Below are 23,247 nucleotides of genomic sequence, written 5' to 3'. Positions count from 1 at the left end.
GCTTACAAAAGCTTACTCCGTTCGATCATGTTTTGGTTTATAGGTTGTGGATTCTGACTACCAGTTCGGGGATCATCAGCACTTCGTCACACTATCTACCATTACGGCAACTATGTAATTGAACTTAGCTTATGGCATGTATAGGATAGACAATATAGTAGAATGATATTTTGACTATTGTATATAAGCCATATGAAAATGGCATCTTTTGGATGTTTACCTATAGAAGTTTACATTTTACCGTTCTGTCATGAGTTACAAGTCTGGTAATGCCCCTTACTTATTCCGGCGATGGTTACGGGATAGGGGTGTTACAGATTAATTCCTAATTTCTATGACACTAATCCTGATTTCTCATTTGAGCCCGCGAATAATTACCCGATTCTATTAACCTAATTTTCAGGGTGTGGCAGTATGTATGTCTACATATATGTAGACAATGAAAATGTTAGGAAGTAGTGGTATAAAGGAATATGTGTTGGATTAAACACTATATGAACCCTTCATGGGAGCCTTAAACATTAATTTCATAAGGTGATTCGTTAACAAACCATGAAAATATAGGTTGAGCCTTATAAGTCAATTGATTTAAATGAATTTGTTAGTAGCACTAAAATATGGCTTGAATGAATTTGTATGACATGTTTAAAAAGGGCTTAACACTATCGAAGTATAGGATAAGGAGGTTTATCCTTTGTTACTTACTGAGCTCGTCAAGCTCACGTGTTAGTGGTTTAAAACGAGTAGATTTAAGACTTTCCAAGGAGGTTGGACTTCGACTCGGGAGCATTACATCACTAATTGAGGTTTTAAAGGTGGTAATTCAGTAATTGATTGTTTTTAGCATTAGAATTATGGTATTTACGCAAATACTTTGTTTGGATTTGAATTTGTAAAAAAAAAAAATATTTGTAATTTAAGCCATTTATGTGTTTTATATCAAGCTTTATTTCATGGTTTACCTCGAATGTGTGTAAGACATGTCTTTCAAGTTTTATTGAGATTTGAAATTGATTTATAATGCCTTGGAACATGGAAATGATATGGATATGTTTCATCATGATTTAAGTGTTTTTCGCCTAATTTTTAGCTTCAATGACTTAGGGTTTGGTACCGTTGCCTTGGGTATTGGTACCAAGTTTGCCAGAATGTAAATTATTGTAGTACAGGGACTAAGTATCGATACATTGGCCTTAGGTATCGACACTTTGTAGGCCACTACACTGTTTTGGTGCTTTTGAGCTCTCCAAGGCTCGTAGTTTATCCCGGATACCTCCACTCACCTACAATTTAATTTTAAATGTTTTCAATATGATTTTAAATTTATAAATTTGACTTTAACTATTTTTTATGATTTTATATAAATGGTTTAACTTCAATATCTTTAATAAATTAAGGATTTCTATCACAATTGTATTATGATAATATCTCACATCCATACTGATAAATGAGATAAGTGTGAAACATATAGACACTATTATTAAAATTTAACAAATTCAAATATTTGAAAAAAAAAAAACTTCTAATCCGGAATTGGATTTAAATGCTAATATTCAAATATTAAACAAATTCAAACGTCATACAAAACCGATTAATATTTTTCAAGAATTATATTATCCTCTTATAAGGCTTCAAAGCAAGCAACTTACAAGTAAAGGTTGGAATTAATATTATAAACGAAAATTAATAAATTAGTCTCAAAAGTAAAATCCTCCAACAAATTACATTAAAAAGTTTGGATTCTTGAAATTAGTTTTCAATAGAGGAATTTGATTGGATTCTTGGAAAAGTTTTGTATTTTATTTTGTTTTGTTTTTAAACAATTTTTAGTTTTCTTGTAATTTTTATAATTTTTGTATTTTGTATATTTTTTATTTTTAAAAAATTTAGATGATGATGTCATTATTTGACACGTGATGAGCAACGAACAGTTAAAAACTTCCATCGATTTTATGAATATGATGATACAGTTCATTTACGACTTTATTAATTATACATCCGCTCAACAATTTGATTTTAAATTAATTTTTTAAATTAATAAAGTATTAAAATTACACCTATTTTTATTAGTTTATAAAAATTTATATATCTTTCAATAAATATACCTTTTCTAATTATAATGATAAATATAATCTTAATATTAATTAAACCAGTGTAAGCTTACAGTGTATAAGTTTATTATAAAAAGAAAAATACAAGCTTAGCTTTTTTATATGAAGCAAAAATAATCTCATTTTTGTTGAAAAATAATAATCTCATTTTTCTCATGAAAAATAGTAAAAATATAAAAAAGAAAGTTTGTCATTGTAAGTTTATTGCATATTTATTTCCATTTTTGCATAAATTATAAGATTTTCCATCAATTTCCTTATTGTTATGGCAGCTTTCTCCACTTTCCCTCATTTCTCCTTTTACCCTAAAACTCAAGATGGGTTCCCTTACATAAAGCTTCTTTCATTACAGAAGTCTCTCCTCAGCCCCTCTTTCTTTTTGGCTTTATTGTATAATGATGAACATGTTCTTCCCCACGAGCCACTGATGAAACCCTTTTGTAAACTAAGCTTTTCACCTTGTTGAATTGATTAGTTCATTTTTGGGGTGTTTTATAATACCATCAATATTTTAGGACCCTCTCTAGAAAATGGCAGAAAATCTTGACTGTTCAGCCTCAAATCTTCTCTGTGCAGAGAACACAAGCTCTTGCTTTGATGGTGATCGTGATTTTAATGCCATAAATGAGTTTGGGTTTTCTCCTGATTGTCACCACCACCTTAAAAACCAAATCTTTAATCAACGACACCGTTTTCTTATAAACAACAAATCAACTTCTTTGATGGGTAGCTCTGGTTTTGCAATACAGAGTGATGATAGAATCAAAGAAATGATTGAAAAAGAGATAGAGCATTTGCCTAGAGATGATTATCTTAAGAGGCTGAGAAGTGGGGATTTGGACTTGAATGTTAGGAGAGAAGCTCTTGATTGGATTTGGAAGGTCTGTGATCTTCAAAATCAGTTTTATTCCAATAAAACTCCTCACATTGTAGTCTTTTCTCATCTAAACTCCTCACATTCTGTGTTTCTCTTTGTTATCTTATTCAATTTCATTTTTTTCTGTAATGGATTTTATGTTTTGTTTGGATCAATCAATTTCTGAGCTATTGATAATGTGCTATGAATGATTGTCTCATGGGTGGTGTATGAAATGGTTAGATCATCTATGACTTAACTTTACATTTTTTGATCAACAGACTTGTGCTTACTATCAGTTTGGACCCTTGAGTCTTTGCTTATCTATCAACTACTTGGACCGATTCTTATCAGTATATGAATTACCTGTAAGTTCAGCCATGTTTGGTTCTTTCATTTCTTACATCATAATCATTTCCATTTGTTCTTTTCCAATCATGATTTTATGTTCTTTTTTTCAATCTTTTGGGATGACATAGAGAAGTAAAACATGGACGGTACAACTGTTGGCAGTAGCTTGTTTATCAATTGCAGCCAAAATGGAGGAGACAAAAGTGCCACCGTCTGTAGATTTGCAGGTGATTAGAACATGTAGATTTGGTTTGATGTGTTTGGCAATAGATGTTATTCAGTTCCCTGATTGTGTTGGATTTGTCCTGGATTTAGGTGGGGGAACCAAGGTTTGTGTTTGAAGCTAAAACAATATATAGAATGGAGCTTTTGGTTTTAAGCACATTGAAGTGGAGAATGCAAGTTATTACCCCTTGCTCCTTCATTGACTACTTCATGAGTAAAATTTGTAATGATCAATGTCCATCATCAACTTCAATGTCTAGATCATTACAACTGATAATGAGCACAATCAGAGGTTTCTATCTCACTGTCTATTTTATTCCTTGTGTTACAAGTTTTTTGTTATTTAGGATAAATGGGGTCTGAACTTCGGACTGATCCAATGAATGCAGGTATTGACTTCTTGGAGTTCAGACCTTCTGAAATAGCTGCAGCAGTGGCAATTTCTGTTTCAGGTGGAATGCAAACATTAGACCTTGATAAGGCTATTCCAAGTTTCATCTCTGTAGAAAAGGTAAAAAAAAAAAAGAAAAAGAAAAAACAATGAGAAAGTGGTTCCCACATAAGTAAAAACTCAAGAGAGGACAAAATTGTTTATGGTGTTAGGTCTTTTCAAGATCTTGGCATTTGATCTTTTCAAGTTTATTTTCGACAAGTCAGTGAAGTGAGAGTTCTCTATATGTTTGGTTTGTGGGACTTGTTTTTGCAGGGAAGAGTGTTGAAGTGTGTTGAAGTGATGAAAGATTTTTCATTGATCAAAGGGCCTGCTAAAGTAAATGCGGATGTGGGACGTCTCTCAGCTTCTTCAGCAGTGCCCCAAAGCCCCATCGGGGTGTTGGATGCTGCTACATGCTTGAGCTGTAAAAGTGATGAAATAAAAGTTGTGCCTTGTGCAAATTCTTCACATTCATCTACCCCAGACATTAAAAGGAGGAAATTAGACCACCACCACCACAACAACTAATCATCCCAACTGGATTTCAAGTCATGAGATCTGAATTTGCCATGCCCCCTTTTCACACCCTTTTTAGTCCAAAAGATCAATTTTTGGTTGAATGGGAATTTTGGTGTGGTTTTGAAGCACAAAGAGAGAGTGAAAATGGGAATACAAAAAAAAATTAAGAAAAAAAATAAGGTGAAAAAATTATTATTTCAAGTCCTTCCATGCTTAAAGCATGAAAAGAGAAGAAAAGAAAAAAGTTGTCACCAGCTGTTTATATGGATATCACAGGCAGATGAAATGGATGATGGTGGTGGTGTTTTTAGTTTAGATGGAAATACTATTAGTTTTTTTTTTAATTATTATTTGTTGTAGGTTCCAATTATAAATGAGAGAAGTAGAGAGGTGAAAAAAAAATGTAAGTTTTGTTTAATATGGTGTTTTTAAGGAAATACATATTTTTATATATGGCAATTACATTACTCTGTCTAAATTTGTTCGAAGCAAGAAGCGGTATCGTTTAGATGGGAGGAGAAAGTGGAGCCTTAAATGGGTAGGCCCGGATCGATAAGAAAAACAAAGGGGGTGAGAGCGGTCAACATCTAATGTGAGTTCGGGTTGGACTTGAAAAAGAAAAGGTTTCCGGGTGGGTCTAGGTTGAACCCTTACAGCATGCCTTCTTCATTGATTATTGGGCGGCTATATCATGGAGCTTTTTTTCCTCACTTTCACATCAACTATTTACACGTGTTTCTTTTTTATTCTGTTTTAATTTCTTTGATTTTATTCTTAGCTCAAGAATTTTTTTTCTACTTTGAAATTTCATTGTAAGGAAATTGAATTTTTAGTGAGTAATTTGTAGAAATAATAATCTGATATGATAATATATTCGACGTATTATATTTTTTAAATAGTAAAATTTTACTTATTAAATTTAACAATTATTGTTTGTTAAGGATTAAAATTTTAAATTTTATACAGTACAAGGACTAAAAATGGCTAAATAAAAATATAGAGATTAAATTCATAATTTTTGCTAAGTATAGGGGCTAATAACAAAATTTAACCTTAAAAATTATATTTTTTTATGTTTAATCATTATTTATTTTCTCTTTTCTTTCTTGTTCAAATTATAGCTTTGGTCCCTGTGTTATGTTCAAACCTAAGATTAAGTCTCTATACTTTTAACTTAGACATAATTTGATATTTCTACTTTTATAATGTCATTAATTATTTCAAATAGTTAACACTGTTAACTATTTCAGTTAAAATAGCGTGTATCTTTTATTGAAAACACACTTCTAACTACATCAAGACTTAATTACTTTCTACCTAATCATACTAACACGAAAGAAATTATTGAAGTGAATATTTCTTTTTAAGAAAGATCCACTTTAACATTTCCCCTTAAATTGTAAATCAAGTTAACTATTTATACTAACTAGTTATCTTATAAAAAGTTAAATAAATAAATTGTCAATCTTAAAATATAAATATAAATCTCCTGAATATAATAAAAGGACCAAAACCAAAATTTAACATTTTTTTCTTTCCCTCTTTCCTTCATTTCTTTTCTCTCACCCGATGTCTCCACCAACTAAAAAAAATAAAGGGGTAGATGTCAAATGCTGGGCATCAAACTTCTACAGTGCCTAGCTACAGGAAACTATGTATTTAATATAGATGTTGAAATTCCAATAATAGTCTGCTGAGTTATGCTGGGAGTTGTATTTGTAAGGATGTTGAAAGTTCAACCATTCAATAAGCAAATATTACAGTAATTTATAAATGTTTTATTTTCATAATCGTGCTATTTACCTTAATCACGGCATTCTTATATGCTATTTATTATTTATATCCATTACTTTTTCGAGAGCTCAAAGTCTATCGGAGTTCCTGTATTACTACACAAATTTCATTTTATTCCTATTAATAATTACTTTATATTAATCCTTATATATTTAAAAACTATTCAAATCGTGATATTGTTATAATAAATTATTGATAAATTAGATAAAATATATTATACTCAATTATTTATATGTGAGTTGCCTCATAAAAAAACTCAATCATCCCCAAAAGAATTCATGTATTTTTGAACTACTTAACATATTCTTTTTTTAGCTTTAGGATAAGTAAAAAATACATTATATTTTTGGGATGGGTTTTTTAAAAGTTGGGTACGATCATAAATAATTAGTTGCTTATGATATATTTTGTTCAAATTATCAATAATTTAATGATAAATTGTATAACTTTAATAAAATTTTAATGGACAAGGGTTAGTTTGGAACAATTTTTTAATAGAAAGATTGAAATAAACATTATAAAGTAATATAAAGACTTCGGATAGACTAAGATTTTTGAAATGATAAAAAAACAAATAAATTAATAAAAAATGATTAAATTCAGTTAAAAATTAAATTTATTTGTAATATGAAAATAATAAGATAATTAAGTGAATTAGTCATTATCGTTAAAATTTTCATTCTCTTTTAATAGATTATTGATGTCACATATTAACGTATTGAATAACTGATAATAACATTTTTTTTAATTGATTTTTGGTTAAAATTTAAGGGTGGCTCAAAATTTAAAATCATGTACATGTGACTGATCAGCAAGGTTAAAATTTAAAATGGATTGGTTGAATAAACTTTAAAAAGGAAAACCCAAAAAGTATCAACTCAGATTCTGCATTCTTTCTTGGGGGGAAAAGAATTTTCCAGCCAATGACTGCAGGCTTTTTCTGTAAACTGAAACTCAAATGGCTTTTTAGAGCATTGGTAAAAGGGATCCAAATAATGTAAGTTTGATTGGTTAACAAACAAGTAAAGTGTGGAGAATAAGATTTATATTAAAAATTAGGTCAAATTTACTGCTTTTCAAAATGGTTATTTCAAGTTTCCTTCATTTTTTGGTTTTTTTATAAGATCACTCGTTTCCTACTTTTTACTTTGTCCTTTTTTTCTTTTTCACTTTTGTAAACATAATAGATTTACAAGTATAATATAAATATAGAAATATGTTATCCAACTATACTTAAAATCAAATTAGTATAAAAGGTAATTTCATAAATATATCGGGCCAAGGCTGAGTGGGTGGTTTCAACCTTGACTATTTTTAAAAATTAACCCGCTCCACCCATACCCCCAACTTCAATAGAAAAAAGGATTGACCCGATCAAGTTGGATTGGCTTGGAATCCATAAAATTTAGGTTTTTTGACATCCCTATGCCTAACCCAAGTGAGATATTAAAATAAGAAAAAGAGGAACCCTCTTTCAAGTTACTTGCAAAAGAAATTTAAAAAGTTAGGATTAAACACACAAAAATTTAAGATCTAAAAGAAAATAAAGACATTAAAAATGTTACCTGTTCAAGTGGTAATGCAGCCAATTATTCAAAAAAGGTTCCCAGCCAATTGGTTTGGTCCAATGTAAAGCCTAAATTATAGTAAAAAAAATTATGCAAATGACTTGAAAGAGAGCATTCTTTTTTTTATTTTAATATCTCACATGGGTTAGCTGATGGGTTATAAAGGGTTACAAATGATTTTTTTAAAAAAATATTTTTGTTAATTTTTAGAATTAGGACTAAATTGATAGATTTTATAAATGTTGAAGGCCAAATTTATTTAAAAAATTAGAATTAGAACTAAAATGACAAATTTTGTAAACATTGATGGCTAAATTTGTTGAATTTTTTATATTTAGGATCAAATTAATAGAATGTATAAATATTAGAGAGTTAATTTCATTACTAGACCAATAAAAAAAGCTCACATCAGCTGAAAGTGATTAAAATATTTAATTTTGAAAACTTTAGTAACTAAATCGAAAAAATTAACAATTAGATGACCAAAAATAAAATAAAAGGTATAGTTGGGTGACCATTTTTATAATTTACCTATAAAAGATTTTTAGCATTTTCCACTTCATTATTTAACAAAAAAAATTTAATAGAAGAGTTAATTTACACGTTTTGAAATATATAAAAATTAATTTATGCATTTATTCAATAAAGAGACGGAAATGAAATTCAAATTAAGAAAGGTTTCCTAAAACTTTTATCCCCACGCATTGCAATTGTATATGTTACCTATTTAAATGTGATGGTGTACATGTCATGTGATGTTTAAATATAATAAGTGATGTTGAAACACTTCACGAAAAGAAAGTTTACCTCAAATTGAAGTACACATTTCGAAAAGTCAAGAAAGTAGATGAATACACTGACCATCTATCTAATTTGAACTAAAAAGATAAGAAAACAGAAGAAGAAGAAACACAGTTTGTAGCTGACATTGGGAGACAACAACAGGCATTTGCTGCTACAGAAGAACCAACATGTAAAAACATGAGAGACAAGCGTGTTGAAAAACATCGATGAAGTAAGTTTGTTGAAGGCCGTTGTTAACACGAGATGAGATAATTTACACCAAATATCTATCCCTTTTCTGCACACTCTCCCCTATATATGCTTTTTGTTTCTTTTATATACTGCATTTGGGACCCAAAGTATGTGTTAAATCTCAATGCTTAAACAGAAAATCTCGAATTTTCATAACGAAAAAACAAATTTATCTATTTGATAGGATTCCCTGTTTAACCATGGAGTTAAGTAAACTAACATATTACTATTGACAAAACCAAACTTGAAATCTAAGCTATGTGGTATTCATTTTGGTGCCTAATATAAACCTCAAATAGGCGCTGGTAGGAAGTTTCTATGATATGGATCGTGTTTTGTGAAATATCATTAGAATTTTTTTTTCCCTTCCTTTCTGTTACTTTTGCGTAAGCCGGGGATATCACGACTCAAGAACCAAAGATTTATAAGTTTTATTAAAATGATATTATTATATATAATATTATTTAAGTTTTTAATTGAGTTAGTATCATTAATTCAAACTAATAAAAATATGTATATAATGTATAACTTGAACCCACGTAAACTACATCGGTAAAACCTTAAAATTAACATTTAACCAAATATTATTTTGATATATTTTTTACATTTTTATTTTACTATGCACAATTTATGATGTTCATTAGTTGTATATATTAATAATTGTAGTGCATTTAGTAGCGTTAATATGATATATTTATGTATTTAAATTTCGTATTACTCACAATTTAATCTAATTTTTTAGACATAATGACTTATTTGACCCTCTAACTTTATAAAAAAAAAGTCATATTAGCCCCATTAAAGTTTTCACCTTCTTTACCTACTAAATTTATATTTTTTGTCAAATCACCCAAAAATAAATGAAAAAGTTAACTTTTTTTAACTTTATTGACGTTTCATACACATGGATTACCATGCAGATGACACGTCAGCATTTAATTAATTTTTTAAAATTTTAAAAATATTAAAATTAATTAAAAAATTATATTAATTATAAAAAAAAAAATTTTATATTTTTAAAATTTTAAAAAATAATTAATTGCTTATGTGTTATCTATGTGGCAATCCATGTGTATGTCACGTTAGCAAAGTTAACAAATATTAATTTTTCTATCTATTTTAGAGTGATTTGACAAAAAAATGCAAGTTCAATAGTTAAAAGAAGCAAAAAAATTAAATGGAGGATTAGAATGACTTTCTTTTGTAAAATTGAAGGGTAAAAAATGTGATTATAATTTTTTTACTTTAATATTATACATATTTCATGTATTATTATAATAATTTTAAACCATCCATTTTATTATTTATTATATATTATTTTCAACCACATATCTACAGTCTAAATTTGTAATTTTCATACTTATTGAAAATATCAAATTTAAAATCTAAGCTATTTAGTGCCTAATAGATATTTTTAAAAGTCTGCTGAATTTATAAACACTTTTTAAGTTTTTTTTAAAAAAAAAACAGAAAGCACTGTAAGTTTAAGCAGACATTTACAATTTTACATTATTCTGATCTTAATTTTCTTAAGATATATTTTTAAGTATAGAGATATAAGGCTATAATTCCCAAAGAAAATAAAATAGAAGAAAAGTTTAAGAATTAAATATGATTTTAGCTAATTGAGATGTGGTTATACCCACTTAAGTTTGAGAGAAGTCCGAAATCTAAAAAAAAATTGGACAAAATTATTAAATTCAAAAAATAGGATTGCATAAAAAATAAATCAATTTAAAATATAGTTCAAACTTAAGTTTATATATTTAATGCCGGAGCTTGACCTGACCCAATTCATTTTTAAAGTTTGTAGTATATTATATTATGCTATTTTTATATATTATTTCATTAATAACATATAAACATTAAATCTATAATAATATATAATATTATAATGTAAACAAATAAAAAAATGTTAAGTTACCTATATATAAAAATTTCAAGTAACAATTCAATTATATATGTATTACTAAAATGATGAACATTTAGTATATCATTTTACATTTTGTCTATTGCATTCTTTGGAGAATACTACTTTTATAATGATTAGTAACATTTTTTTTTATCATTTTGGTCATATTCTCCCTTAACCCATAATGAATACCATGTTTTAATAAAAATAATGTCTTATTCTTGTTTTCTTTATCACTTAATTGAAAGAGAAGTTCTGGCCTTTTATCTTTCCTTCAATTTTAGTTTATTTATTTGAGAAAGGAGATGTGAAATAATTTACTAGAGAAGTGCCTAAAAAGTACTATAAGTTTCATCTTTTTCTAGTAATAGGTAAACAAATTTCGGAAGCGTTGGGTGGGTGCTCTTAAATGGGGGCCTCATCCTCTTCGATTCCTCCGGTTGTCTAGATTCTAATGCCAAGTCAAGAATTAAGCATGCTAGAGGAAAAAAAATGTATGGTTCAATGATGGTGTGCCAGTTTTGGAAGCAATGACAAGTATTCTTGAAAGAGTGCTGAATGGTGTTGATATGAATGAAGAGGAGATTGATACAGATAGTGTCGAAGACGATACAGAAGCTTAGGGTGTAGTCAACTGCCTTGATATCTGATAAGGTTTACGATCTCTCTTATTTATCTTTTATTCTCTTATTTACAAATATACATTTGTTTGCGTGGAATGCGCAAAGTTGTGAAAATAATATGTTTGTTTGGATTGTTAGCGAGTACATGCGAGATCATTGTCTTGATATTTTGGTTCTACATGAAATTATGGTAAGTGGGGAGAAAGCAGATAAGCTGGTTAAATGGATTGGTTTTGATTCTTCCTATCGGGTTAAGATGAAGGGTTTTGGTTGTAGTATATGGGTTTTGTGGAGGAATCATGTGTAGCTTGAGGTGTTGATTGGTCATTCCCAATTTATGCACACTAAAGTACGGTGGGGTGGCTCACATTTTATGAATGTTACCTTTATGTAGCTCTACAAAGCTACCAAAACCGAATAGGGGGGCTCTAATAAGAGGCGATGTGGTTGCTCTTGGTTCCAACAGTTTGTTTGTTTTTTTTTTTTTGTATCATAGTTTGTCGGATATGGGTTTTAAAGGTCCATTTTATACTTGTAGTTGTGGCATGGTGCAAGAACGGCTTGATTGCACCTTGTGTAATACTGATCTAGAAAGACTTTTTCGGAGTAGATGATTTCGCATCTTTCGAGAATTAAATTTGATTATTGACCCTTGTTGTAACACCCCATACCCGAGACGGTTACCGGAGTCGGACACGAGGGGTTCACAGACTAAATTCACTTATTTTCACAGTCCATTTTAAAAATTTTCAGACAGCTGACTAACTGCGTCACTGTCACTTTAAAAATCATATCTTGAGTTTCAAAACTCGAAAATAAGTTTCGTAATTTTTCCCTGAAACTAGACTCATATATCCATCCACAAATTTTTTTCTAGAATTTTTGGCCAAGCCAATTAGTACAGTTTATTAGTTAAAGTCTCCCCTGTTACAGGGTTCGACTACCCTGACCTTCCTGCATTGCGACTTAGATAACTCCTTATACAGGGCTTCAATACTTATTCCATTTGTTTCTAATGAAACTAGGCTCAAAAAGTAATCTATACACATATGGCATGACTTCTAATTATCTCTGGTTAATTTATAATGAATTTCCAAAGTCAGATCAGGGGATCCAGAAATCGCTCTGGCCCTGTCCCACGAAAACTTGAATATCTCTTAAAATACGACTCATATGACCGTTTCGTTTCTTCCATATGGAAGTAGATTCATCAAGGTTCGATTACATAATTTATTCACTATTTAATTTCATTCCTACTATTTTTAGTGATTTTTAAAATTCACACCACTGCTGCTGTCAGCATCTGCCTTTAAGGTAGACTTTACCTATTACACAGTTTCCATGATTCAACTAACCCTTTTGCATATATAGCACAAAGTATGATCGTGATTAACCATTCCAATGGCCAATCCTTGCCAAGCATATCCACACCTCTCAATAACCATATACATACAAAATGATTATAACATTATGCTCAAAAATATATATAAGCCATTTTCGCATGGCTATCCAAATTTATACAAAACCGAAGGGTACATGACCCACAACAAAAAGGGTAGTCCTATACATGCCATTTCAAAGTTCAACCAAAAGTGTACCAAAATGGGGTTTGATAGTGTGGGCGACTTCGACTTCGACACTCCCGAGTCCGATAGCTGACGAACCAAAATCTATAAAACAGAGATTCAAAGAAACGGAGTAAGCATTTAATGCTTAGTAAGTTTTGAGCCATAAAATTTGACACAACTAAAGTGTAGCATTCATGTGGCTAAACGGATAATTTCATATGCACAAATTCTCAATTTCATACTTACTTCACATTACCAACCCTTATATTCATACACAAAAGATCAACTTAGCCAAAGGCCGGTAGCTCATTTATCGACTGAGCGAATACTATTTGTAAGGGATCAACTAATTCAAAGCATATACGAAACATACCTCATCGCTGGGATTTTACGAGCATATTAATTGAAACTATTATAGCAAGGTCGCTCATTCCCAAGCCAAGTACCTTCGGGATTTAACCGAATATAGCTACTCGCTCGAATGCCTTCGGGACATAGCCCGGATATAGTAACTCGCACCAATGCCTTCAGGACTTAGCTCGGATATAGTAACTCGCACAAATGCCTTCGGGACTTAGCCCGGATATAGTAACTCGCACAAATGCCTTCGGGACTTAGCCCGGAACTAGTCACTAGCGCAAATGCCTTCGGGACTTAGCCCGGTTATCATCCAAATATTCATGCACATATCAATAAATAATGACACATCTATATTCCATTTTCATAATTAGAGTTCAAACACAAGTCACGTATTAAGCAATCCCATTTTCGGCTCACTAGCCACATACAAACAGCATGGTTTAGTTTGCTTTATGACACGATCTCTATGCACATACGGCTACCCGTCATATGTATAGACTAATTAACTCAACATATAATTCAAGTAGAATCATCATATCACCGTATATTTGTTATGCTCATACGTCATGACTTAATCAAATCGTAAACTAAGTTTCGTTACTCGAAAACTTACCTCGGATGTTGTCGAACGATTTTGATGGCTATTCGACCACTTTTTCCTTCCCCTTATCGGATTTAGTTCCCCTTTACTCTTGAGCTTAATTTAACAAATAAATTGATTTAATCATTTGAGCATCGAAAAGAGGAACTCAAGGTACTTAGCCCATATATATACATTAGACATTAAAGTCACATACATATGAAATCATGAATCAACTCAACATATTAACCCACACTCCCTTTTAGCCGATTGTCTAAGCCAAGATAAAAGCATCAATATGCTTGCCTCTAACCGAATACATGCAACACCAATCTTCTTCCTATGGCCGAATATGCATGTCTATGTTGAGGCCGATTATATGCTTAATACTTCCTACAAGTATGGTTACTTGTATTGATTATATATCATTTTGTTTCAAATTCAAAACTCGGCTAATACGCATATATACACTAGTAATCAAATACTAACATTTTTCACTTCACCTTACTACCATTTCACATCTACTTTCTACCATGGCCGAATGCATCAAGACACCATTTACCCTTACAAGGCATAAATTTCACCATCAAAACTAACAAGCTTATAATCCCATGACCGAAACCTCTAACAACACCAATTAAAAATACTTCATGGGTTTGAGGTAAAACCAAGAAAGAAACTCATAAATATCGAGATATAAGCACTAACATTGTTCATCTAGATTTAGCATGAAACAACATCCATCACCCTTATAATTACCATAGCCGAAAACCTTACTCATTCCAAAATCCAAATCTCAACTTGGGTCACAAAAATAACTTGATATCTCACCAACACAACATCAACACCAAGCAAGAATGATGCATCCATGGCCGAGTGTCATCTCCATCACATAGCAAGATTTAGACCATGGGCTAGGTAGAACTCAAGCTAACAACTAAAACATGCATGCATCTCATGGAACATCATCAAACATACCTTAGCCTAGTTACATGCATGGCCGAACCTCTTCAACCTTTCTTCTTCCTTCCTCCTTAGAATTTTCGGCCAAGGATGAACATTTTTTTCTTTTTCTTTGTCTAGTCACGGCAATGGGGAGTAAGGGGGGACAACTTTGCTTTCTCCTCCCACTCACCTCATTTTTTTATCATTCTTAATTCACTATTTTATTTTCTAAACCCATAATGCTAATAGGAAATTCATATTATCATCTAAGACCCATACATGGCCGGCCACTACTCAAAATAAATGGATATTTGACATGCAAACCCTTCATTCTTATAACATGCATTAATAGGCCACTTACATTTGCCTAGCACATTTCTAAAATTTCTAAAATTTCTCACATAAGTCCTATTAACTAAATTCACATGCAATCGACTAAATCGGAGCTTAAAACTTTCACACATTCATATTCACATATTTTAGACAATAAATATCATATTCAAATAATTTGGTGACTCGGTTTAGCGGTCCCGAAACCGCTTTCCGACTAGGGTCACTTTAGGGCTGTCACACTTGTTGGTTTTGGTTGAGCATTTTTTTCAAGCATGTGCAATAGACCTTTCCAACATATCTCATTTAACACTTTTGTCAAGAGTACCTAGAGACCCAAAATTCCTATTCCTACTGCAATGGATAATATTGTAAAGGGTTTTAGAAATTGGAATCCTTATATTTTTTGAAGTATTATTGATCGAAAGAGAAAGATTTTGGATAGATTGAGTGAGATACAAGAGGCATTGGATCTAAGGTATATGTTAAGGCTTAAAGAACTTGAGACTGAGCTACAACTTGAGCTTGAAGGAATTCTTGATAAAAAAGAATTGTTATGGAAGCAAAAAATCAAGGTGTGAATGACTTAACTTTAGGGATCAGAAAACTCATTATTTTCATAGTTGAATTTTAGAATGGTGGAGGCTTAATCGTATTGAGGCTTTTAAGATGATGGGGAAGGAGTGGTGTTATGATGATTAGGTTCTTAAAGCAGAAGTTATCTCATTTTTCAAAACTTGTATTCTTAAAGAGGTGTAGTATAAGAAATGTCTCCTTCCATGATTGTTTCCCTAGTATATACCAATCAGAGTTTGAGTTTTTAGAACGACATGTTTCGAAGGAGAGGTGCGTGAAGCTTTGTTTGGGATGTCTGTAACAGCCTGATTTTAGACCTAGACGAAATAGTGGTTTCGAAACCATTAACCTGAGGTTGGAAAAATTATTTTTAATATTATTTTATGTGTTATAACATGTTTATATGAGTGCATGAAAATTTTGGTGAAATAATTTTGGCGATTGCATGCTAAATCGCATAAGGGACAAAAGTTTTATTTCATTAACTAAAGGTGTCAAATAGCTAGAAAACCAAAATTAAGGGTTTTTAAAGAGCAAATAGGCCTTTATTAATGGCATGGCCAGCCATAGGGACAAAGAAAATGAAAAAGTCAAAAATTAGGTGAAATTTGGTGACCAATTTGACTAGATTTATAATAAAATAAAAAGAAAAAGATATCACTTTTCATCTTCCTCCTCTCCACCGAAAATACCAACAAAAATAAGGGTTTTGGAGCTTCAAAATTTCAGCCACTCTTTACCCTTACAGGTAAGTGATTTTGATGGTCTTTCTTGATAGTTTTTGTACTTTTGGGACTCTTGTTGCATAATCTAGCTAATGAGGGGACTATTTTGCAAAATGGTTGAGTGCCTAGTGTTTTGCCATGATAGTAATCATATTGATTTCTGAAATTTTATAGAAGAAGATGAAGCATGGTTGTTAAACAAACAACTTTTGTGAAGTAGTTTTGTAACACCCCTTACCCGTATCCAAAACCTAAAGAGGGTAGGAGGCATTACCGGACATAATTGTAAACACACATGCAAATTCGAGCCATAAAATTCTATTCGTTTTAAAAACATTCATACATATGCAAGATGTCACTTAAACGGGCTTACAATGCCCTAAACGTACTTTGAGAGTGGTTAGGGACTAGACCGGGTACTTTAGAAGGATTCGGGAAAACTTAGGAAAATTTTCCAAGAAACAAAGCCACATGCCTGTGTGGGCACAGGGACACAACCGTGTGCCCAGGACACACCCGTGTCCTCAGGCCGTGTAACTCTCTGACTATGACGTCAGCAAACAAAATTTAACCACACGGCCAAGCCACACACTCGTGTGCTAGGTCGTGTCATCCACACAGCTGAGACACATGGTCGTGTCTCTGCTCATGTGGCTAACACTTAGGCTATTCTCCAAGCCTTTTGTTATCATTAATCCCTCATATCTTTACACACATCAAAGTTATACATCATGGCATCATTTTAATGATTTAGCATACTTCATTAAGGTGTATTCTTAACTTTAACATGCTATCGTTCACAAGTTTCACATACTCATATAATATCAAGTCTAGACATAATATATTCATTGACATTGTCAAGTGACCTTATTTAAACATTAAGCATTCATGTTCAATCATCATCGTCTTATTTCTATACCATACAATTACTTCATGGCTATAACCATTTTTACTGGTCATGAAGCATTTATCATACACACATGTCTTAACACCAATCATGCATGTCTCAAAAGCATAAACACATCATCGCATCACAAGCATTAAAACTTATCATGGATAATTAGGCTTACAAGCTACAATCATTATAAGCCACATCTCATGGCTATATACAATGAATCAATATAAGCCAATACATTTGGCTAATCATAACAACATCTATCATAAAAACTAAGCCCCTATACATGCCACTCACTTGAAGGTGCTTAATACACATATGCCAATACTCCAAAGGTGATGGCTTAATAGTGTGATGCAGCCTCCGACGATCTCCAACCCCGAGCTAACCTAAAAACACTAAAGAAATGAAAATGAGGGAGTAAGCTTTACGCTTAGTAAGTCCATATGAAAATAATAAACAATATGCCAACATGCTTCTTAAGGTAATGCAACCATAATTACACTTTTACTTATATTCTGGTCATGTTGTTTTCTCGAGACATAGTTACTAAATTATTTATATCTAGAGCTACGAGACTCCAAATTAAGATCTGCTAATTTTCCCTTAGACCCGCATATCTTCTTACCATAAAATTTTTAGAATTTTTGTTCTAGCTAATAAGTACAGTTTATTCTTTAAACTCTCTCATGTTTCGCTGTTTGACAGCTTCGACCTTTCTTCACTAAAATTTATTTATCTCTTAGTAGGGATTTGGATAATGTTCCCGTCTATTTCTTTTGAAAATAGACTCATTAAAGACTTAGTATTATGAATTATAACCCATAATTGTTTTTGTATAATTTCTAGTGATTTTCCCAAGTCAGAACTGGGGATTCCGAACTCATTCTGACTCTGTCTCACAAAAATTCAAATATCTCATAATATGAAATTCTTTTGCTTACAACGTTTCCTTTATATGAAACTACACTTCAACCTCTAATTTTATTTCCACCATTTTTGGTGGATTTTCAAATTTGGATGACTGTTGCTGTTCAAAACTATTTTAGTGCAATATAATGATCACTATGATAAGATCATTTTCAACTGATAAACCATAATATATAAATAGACTCATTAATCTTTAATTCCATAATTTTTTTTGAAATTTAATTCAACTTACACAATTTTTGGTGAATTTTCAAAGTTATGCAACTGCTGCTGTCCAATACTGTTTTACTACTAAAATTCACTCTTACGTAATTTCACTTAATCCATTTTGTCTTATCGAAGTTCACTCAAATATCGAGCACATTACTCATAATTTTCATAAACATATACCTGCACTTATTCATCATATAATCTCATGAGATACAAACTATGTAATAGTAATTTAACATTCAATTTATGTAACAATAATTTGCCATTCAATTTCACATGACACAACAAGCATCACATTTTCCATTTTATGCACACCATCCATCAACTTCTCCTAAACTTATTAAATCATACAATTTATGCCATAACAATAGAAAATTACAATTCAAGTATGGTATTGCATTATTATTAACACACGAACTTACCTCGTATACAAAAATGACCATTTTTACCATTTTGTCGACAACTTCGTATTTTGTCAATTTTAGCCCAAATTTCAATTTCCCTTGCTCTGTCATTACAAATATAGCCTAATTAGGACTCACATTATTCAAATTGACCTAAAATCATATTTTGGAAAAATTAAAATTTTGCCCCTAAACTTTGTCAAAATTACATTTTTGCCCCTAGGCTCGTAAATTAAACTTCATCCTATTTTCTTATGTTTTATGACATGCTGATCATTTTCCCCTTCTATAGAAACATCAAATTCACACTTTAACATGTACTTATGAACATTAGGTATTTTTACCGATTATGTCGTTTTACTCGTTTTCACATAAAATCGCTTACTAAAAGTTGTTCAACACAATTTCAAGCTTCATATTCTACCATAAAACATCAAAATAAACACATTTCACCTATGGGTATTTTTCCAAATATAAACCCTAGGTTAAATTATTGCTAGAATAAGCTTAGCCAAGTTACCGGGATTTTAAAAATGTAAAGAACTTTAAAAACGGGGCTAAGGAGCACTTGCAATCGAGCTTGGGAGTTTGAGCAAACCTTAACCATGGCTGCTGCTGGTAGAAACAGTTGAATGAAGAAGATGATAGCTAATTTGGCTTATTTCCCTTTTTAATTCTTTTAATTATTAGTTTACCAAAATACCCCTAACTTAAAAATATTTTATTACACCCATTTCATGTCTATTTTTGTCTAGAAATTAACCGATGGTCTAATTACCATTTAAGTACCCTCAATTTAAAATTTCATAACAATTGGACACCTCTAGTATGTAGAACTCAACTTTTTCACTTTTTACGATTTAGTCCTTTTGACTAAATTAAGCGCCAGAATGTCAAAATTTTCGAACGAAATTTTCACGAAATTGTTCCATGAAATTATAGACCATAAAAATGTAATAAAAAATAAAATTTTCATCGTCGGATTTGTGGTCCCGAAACCACTATTCCGACTAGGCCCAAAATCAGGGTGTTACAACTCTCCCCCCTTTAGGGATTTTCGTCCCCAAAAATCTTACCGGAAAAGTGGTCTTCACTTAGATTCCTTAATCCCATAATCGATACCAAAGTACCTTCGCTCAAGCAGTGCCTCCAATACATCTCTTTAATTTCTCATATGATTTGAAAGCTTACGGACTCAATTCCCAATTGTTCTTAAATTTTCAAAGGCTTCTCAGTTTCCCATGATATTATGACATAAAACCCAGATCTCAATTTGGTTTATGGAGACTAGAATTCCAAGAAATCCAACAATCAAAGGGACCTACACTCTTCCGGAATAATCATACTGTTTTTCATCATCGATAAATCAAAATTCAATAACATCTGAATTAAATTATAGTACACGTCATTACTCTCTGAATAACTAGGAAAATTTTCACTGTGAGCTTCATACAGTTCTTTCTGTACAAGCCTCGGAATAATAATACCATGAATCAGATCCAATCTGAAATTCAACATCAGAAGTCGATCCTCACTGTACTCTTTTAGTTTACAACTCACTATCACATTTTCCTTATTTTCTTGAAACACATCACCCTTCATACCACAGTGCATTACTGAAAATTAGGAAATCTTTACTTAATGTAGACTAGTCCAATTCAGACGCTTTGGTTAGAAATATTCTCATTTTTCCAAACCTTGCTAACATGTAATAAAGTTTTCAGCTTTCGCAAGATGAAAACTTTATCATTCTTAGTAGCTTTAACTCATATCAAAATTTTCTAAGAGATATACACTTCTCGTTTAGACTATTTGCGTTTTGCCCGTAAAGAAATGAAATTCTATTATCAGATTTGGGAAAAATGATCTTGACATAATTATCAGATGAAATCTTTCAAATAAATAATTCACACAAATTAAACACTTGGGCCGATTTAAACACCGTTGAATGACATTTCAAGTAATCCTTTCTTCTAGTTACTAAACAATTCATCATGCAGTCCTTTACTATTCATTCCTTACGCTAATTAAAACCATCTCAATTGTATTAGCTCAAGTAACCAAAATATCTCAATTGAACACATTAACTACAATTGACTTACTTGAGAGAAGTAATCCACCATACCGATTGAAACTCGGGCTTTTATCACTTATGCCTTTACTGTTGTCAAATCCTTACACGGAAATTTGAGAAATTCCAATACTAAAATCACCACATTATCAAGATCAAATCGGAAGTATAGTCATGCTTGTCATAATTATCACGAGCTAAAGAACGCACTTCGAACATAAGTCATAATTGAAAAATTATGGAATAAACATAACAAGAAAACCGAATAAAGAAATCCAAGATAAGATACCATGCTAGAAAATCGAAAACCAAACTCATAGGAAAATATGAAAGATCTTAAAAATTCCTCAGAGAAAAGAAGTCCAGAAGAAAACATCATTTAATCCCACTGGATTCAAATATAACAAGAACAATGTATCTTCCCATACATATATATCAAATGGAGCATCAAGTAGAAGAAACAGTATCATAATATCATACATATCCTCTCATCAATTCTTATCAGACGAAATGTAATAAAATGCCCGAGGAAATACAACAATACAAATTATAAACCAATCAGACTACCAATGCTTCTATCTAACATCAAGATTAGAAAACTTTCCCACATAACAAGAATTTCTTCAAAAGATCAGCAGCCATAGAAATTTTTCTGAGAATGGATAAATACATAAAACATCTCAGAAGAAACTGTAACATCCTGATTTTCAGGTTTTTCGCGATTCTTGATATTTTAAATAGTTTCTAAAATTTGGTATGTGATTATGGAATTCATAATTTGGGTATGTAAATGGGCTTATGGAAGGCCCATGAGTTGGCCAAAACCCGGTAGAATTTTTAAATTTTGGACTTAGGAGTTAGGGGTTCTGGCTAGGTGCCCTTATATAAAGTTGTGGGTAAAATGTATCACAAAAAGATCTTTAGTAAAGTGGCAAGGGTGACGCCACTAAGCTCCTAAAAAGGTGGCGTGTGGAGCATAAGGGAAGACAGGGGATCGATCCCCTGTGTTGGCAAATAAGAGCATTTAGTTTTATGTGCAGGAAGGGTAAGTGTTGGAACCTAAGTGGATTCTGTAAGAGGAGAGTTGGATCAAGTCAAATGCATAGATTAAGGAGGGATAAAGGGAGATATTTTAAGGATTTGATATGGAGATAGAGTTGGCCGAATAAGGGAGATTGGAGAGGGGATTTTCGGCAGAGGGGTTTTAGTTAGGGATTTTCGGCACTTAGGTATTGGTGTGTCATTTTCTCCCTTGAGGTTAGTCTTCTTGTCTCTTTTTCTTTTTGTAGCCGAACCTACCATCTCTTCTTCCATCTTTTCTTCCTTCTCTTTCTTTCAAACCAGCCCATTATTTCCCTTCATTCACACATTATTTCTTTCCTTTATCTCTACTTCTGCCGAAATACTGCAAAAGCCGAAATCAGTGAAGCTAGGGGGGTGCCGATTCTTTGTGACCAGCAACCTTTTCTTTCCTTTTCAATTGTTGGCGTTCAATTCCTTTACCTTTTAGGCATCCGGATTCAAGAGGAGAAAGACTGTGGTAAGTGCCCAAACTCTAAACGATTCCTAGAGTAACTGTTGGCCAAAAGCCGAAACCTTATACTTTAGGGAGATGGCCGAATATGGGTATAGGCTTTATGGGGTCTTCTTTTAATATTTTTTGTGGTTTATTTAGTGGAGGAGCAGCAAGGTGTAGTGTCGACTTGGGGTAGCTTGGATCTCCGGAGTGGCTAGACCTAGTCATCAATCGCGACAAAGGTAAGATTCCTAAGGCCGTTATAGATGGTGGCCGGATGTGTAAGTATTAGTATTAGATGATTTTTGGTTTGGTTCAATTATGGGAAGCTGATTATTAATGATGGATTATAGGAGAAATCATGTAGGAGATCTCGTCGAGGAATATCGCCAAACAGGTGTGTAACGAACCCTTTTTCATAGCTTAAAGCGATAAATGTCGAAAAGCCGAAATGCCGAAATTCTGGCATTTCGAGGACTTGTGAGCAAGCGAATGCTCATTAGTTAGTTAGATTCGTTGATATGATGATCAGGAACATTGGAAACGGTAAGATCGTGATTTTTGGCATTCACGGTAAGTTGGGCCTCGAGGGGCTGCAATAGGGCCCAATAGGCTTTCGGGCTCATTTTGGAAAAATTGGTAGAAAACGGAAATCTGTTAAATTGTATGTTAAGACTGTTAATACTGTTATTGATATGGGCTAAATGGGC

The 23,247-nt window shown here is 31.9% G+C and overlaps 1 protein-coding gene across 1 annotated transcript; it reads left to right on the top strand.

The window, feature by feature from the left end:
- The first annotated feature begins 2,350 nt into the window (after window positions 1–2,350).
- LOC107898682 (cyclin-D4-2) lies at window positions 2,351–4,954 on the top strand. The gene is made up of 6 exons (XM_016824204.2): window positions 2,351–2,992; window positions 3,249–3,335; window positions 3,447–3,545; window positions 3,634–3,835; window positions 3,933–4,054; window positions 4,250–4,954. Exons 1-6 carry the CDS (start codon window positions 2,642–2,644, stop codon window positions 4,502–4,504), a joined length of 1,116 nt encoding a protein of 371 aa, XP_016679693.1. The 5' UTR covers window positions 2,351–2,641; the 3' UTR covers window positions 4,505–4,954.
- The last annotated feature ends 18,293 nt before the right edge of the window (window positions 4,955–23,247 follow it).

The sequence above is a fragment of the Gossypium hirsutum genome, chromosome A11 (assembly GCF_007990345.1).
Source record: "Gossypium hirsutum isolate 1008001.06 chromosome A11, Gossypium_hirsutum_v2.1, whole genome shotgun sequence".
Classification (NCBI taxonomy): Eukaryota; Viridiplantae; Streptophyta; class Magnoliopsida; order Malvales; family Malvaceae; genus Gossypium; species Gossypium hirsutum.
The sequence above is the reverse complement of the archived record's forward strand: the minus strand, read 5'-3'. Positions and strand labels throughout refer to the sequence as shown.

What these genes read in the sequence shown, in the direction of transcription:
- LOC107898682 (XM_016824204.2), top strand. Translation starts at nt 2,642, where the DNA reads ATGGCAGAAAATCTTGACTGTTCAGCCTCAAATCTTCTCTGTGCAGAG. An exon ending in TATCAGTATATGAATTACCT is followed by an intron (nt 3,336 to 3,446) that starts GTAAGTTCAGCC and finishes GGGATGACATAG; the next exon opens with AGAAGTAAAACATGGACGGT. An exon ending in CACCGTCTGTAGATTTGCAG is followed by an intron (nt 3,546 to 3,633) that starts GTGATTAGAACA and finishes TCCTGGATTTAG; the next exon opens with GTGGGGGAACCAAGGTTTGT.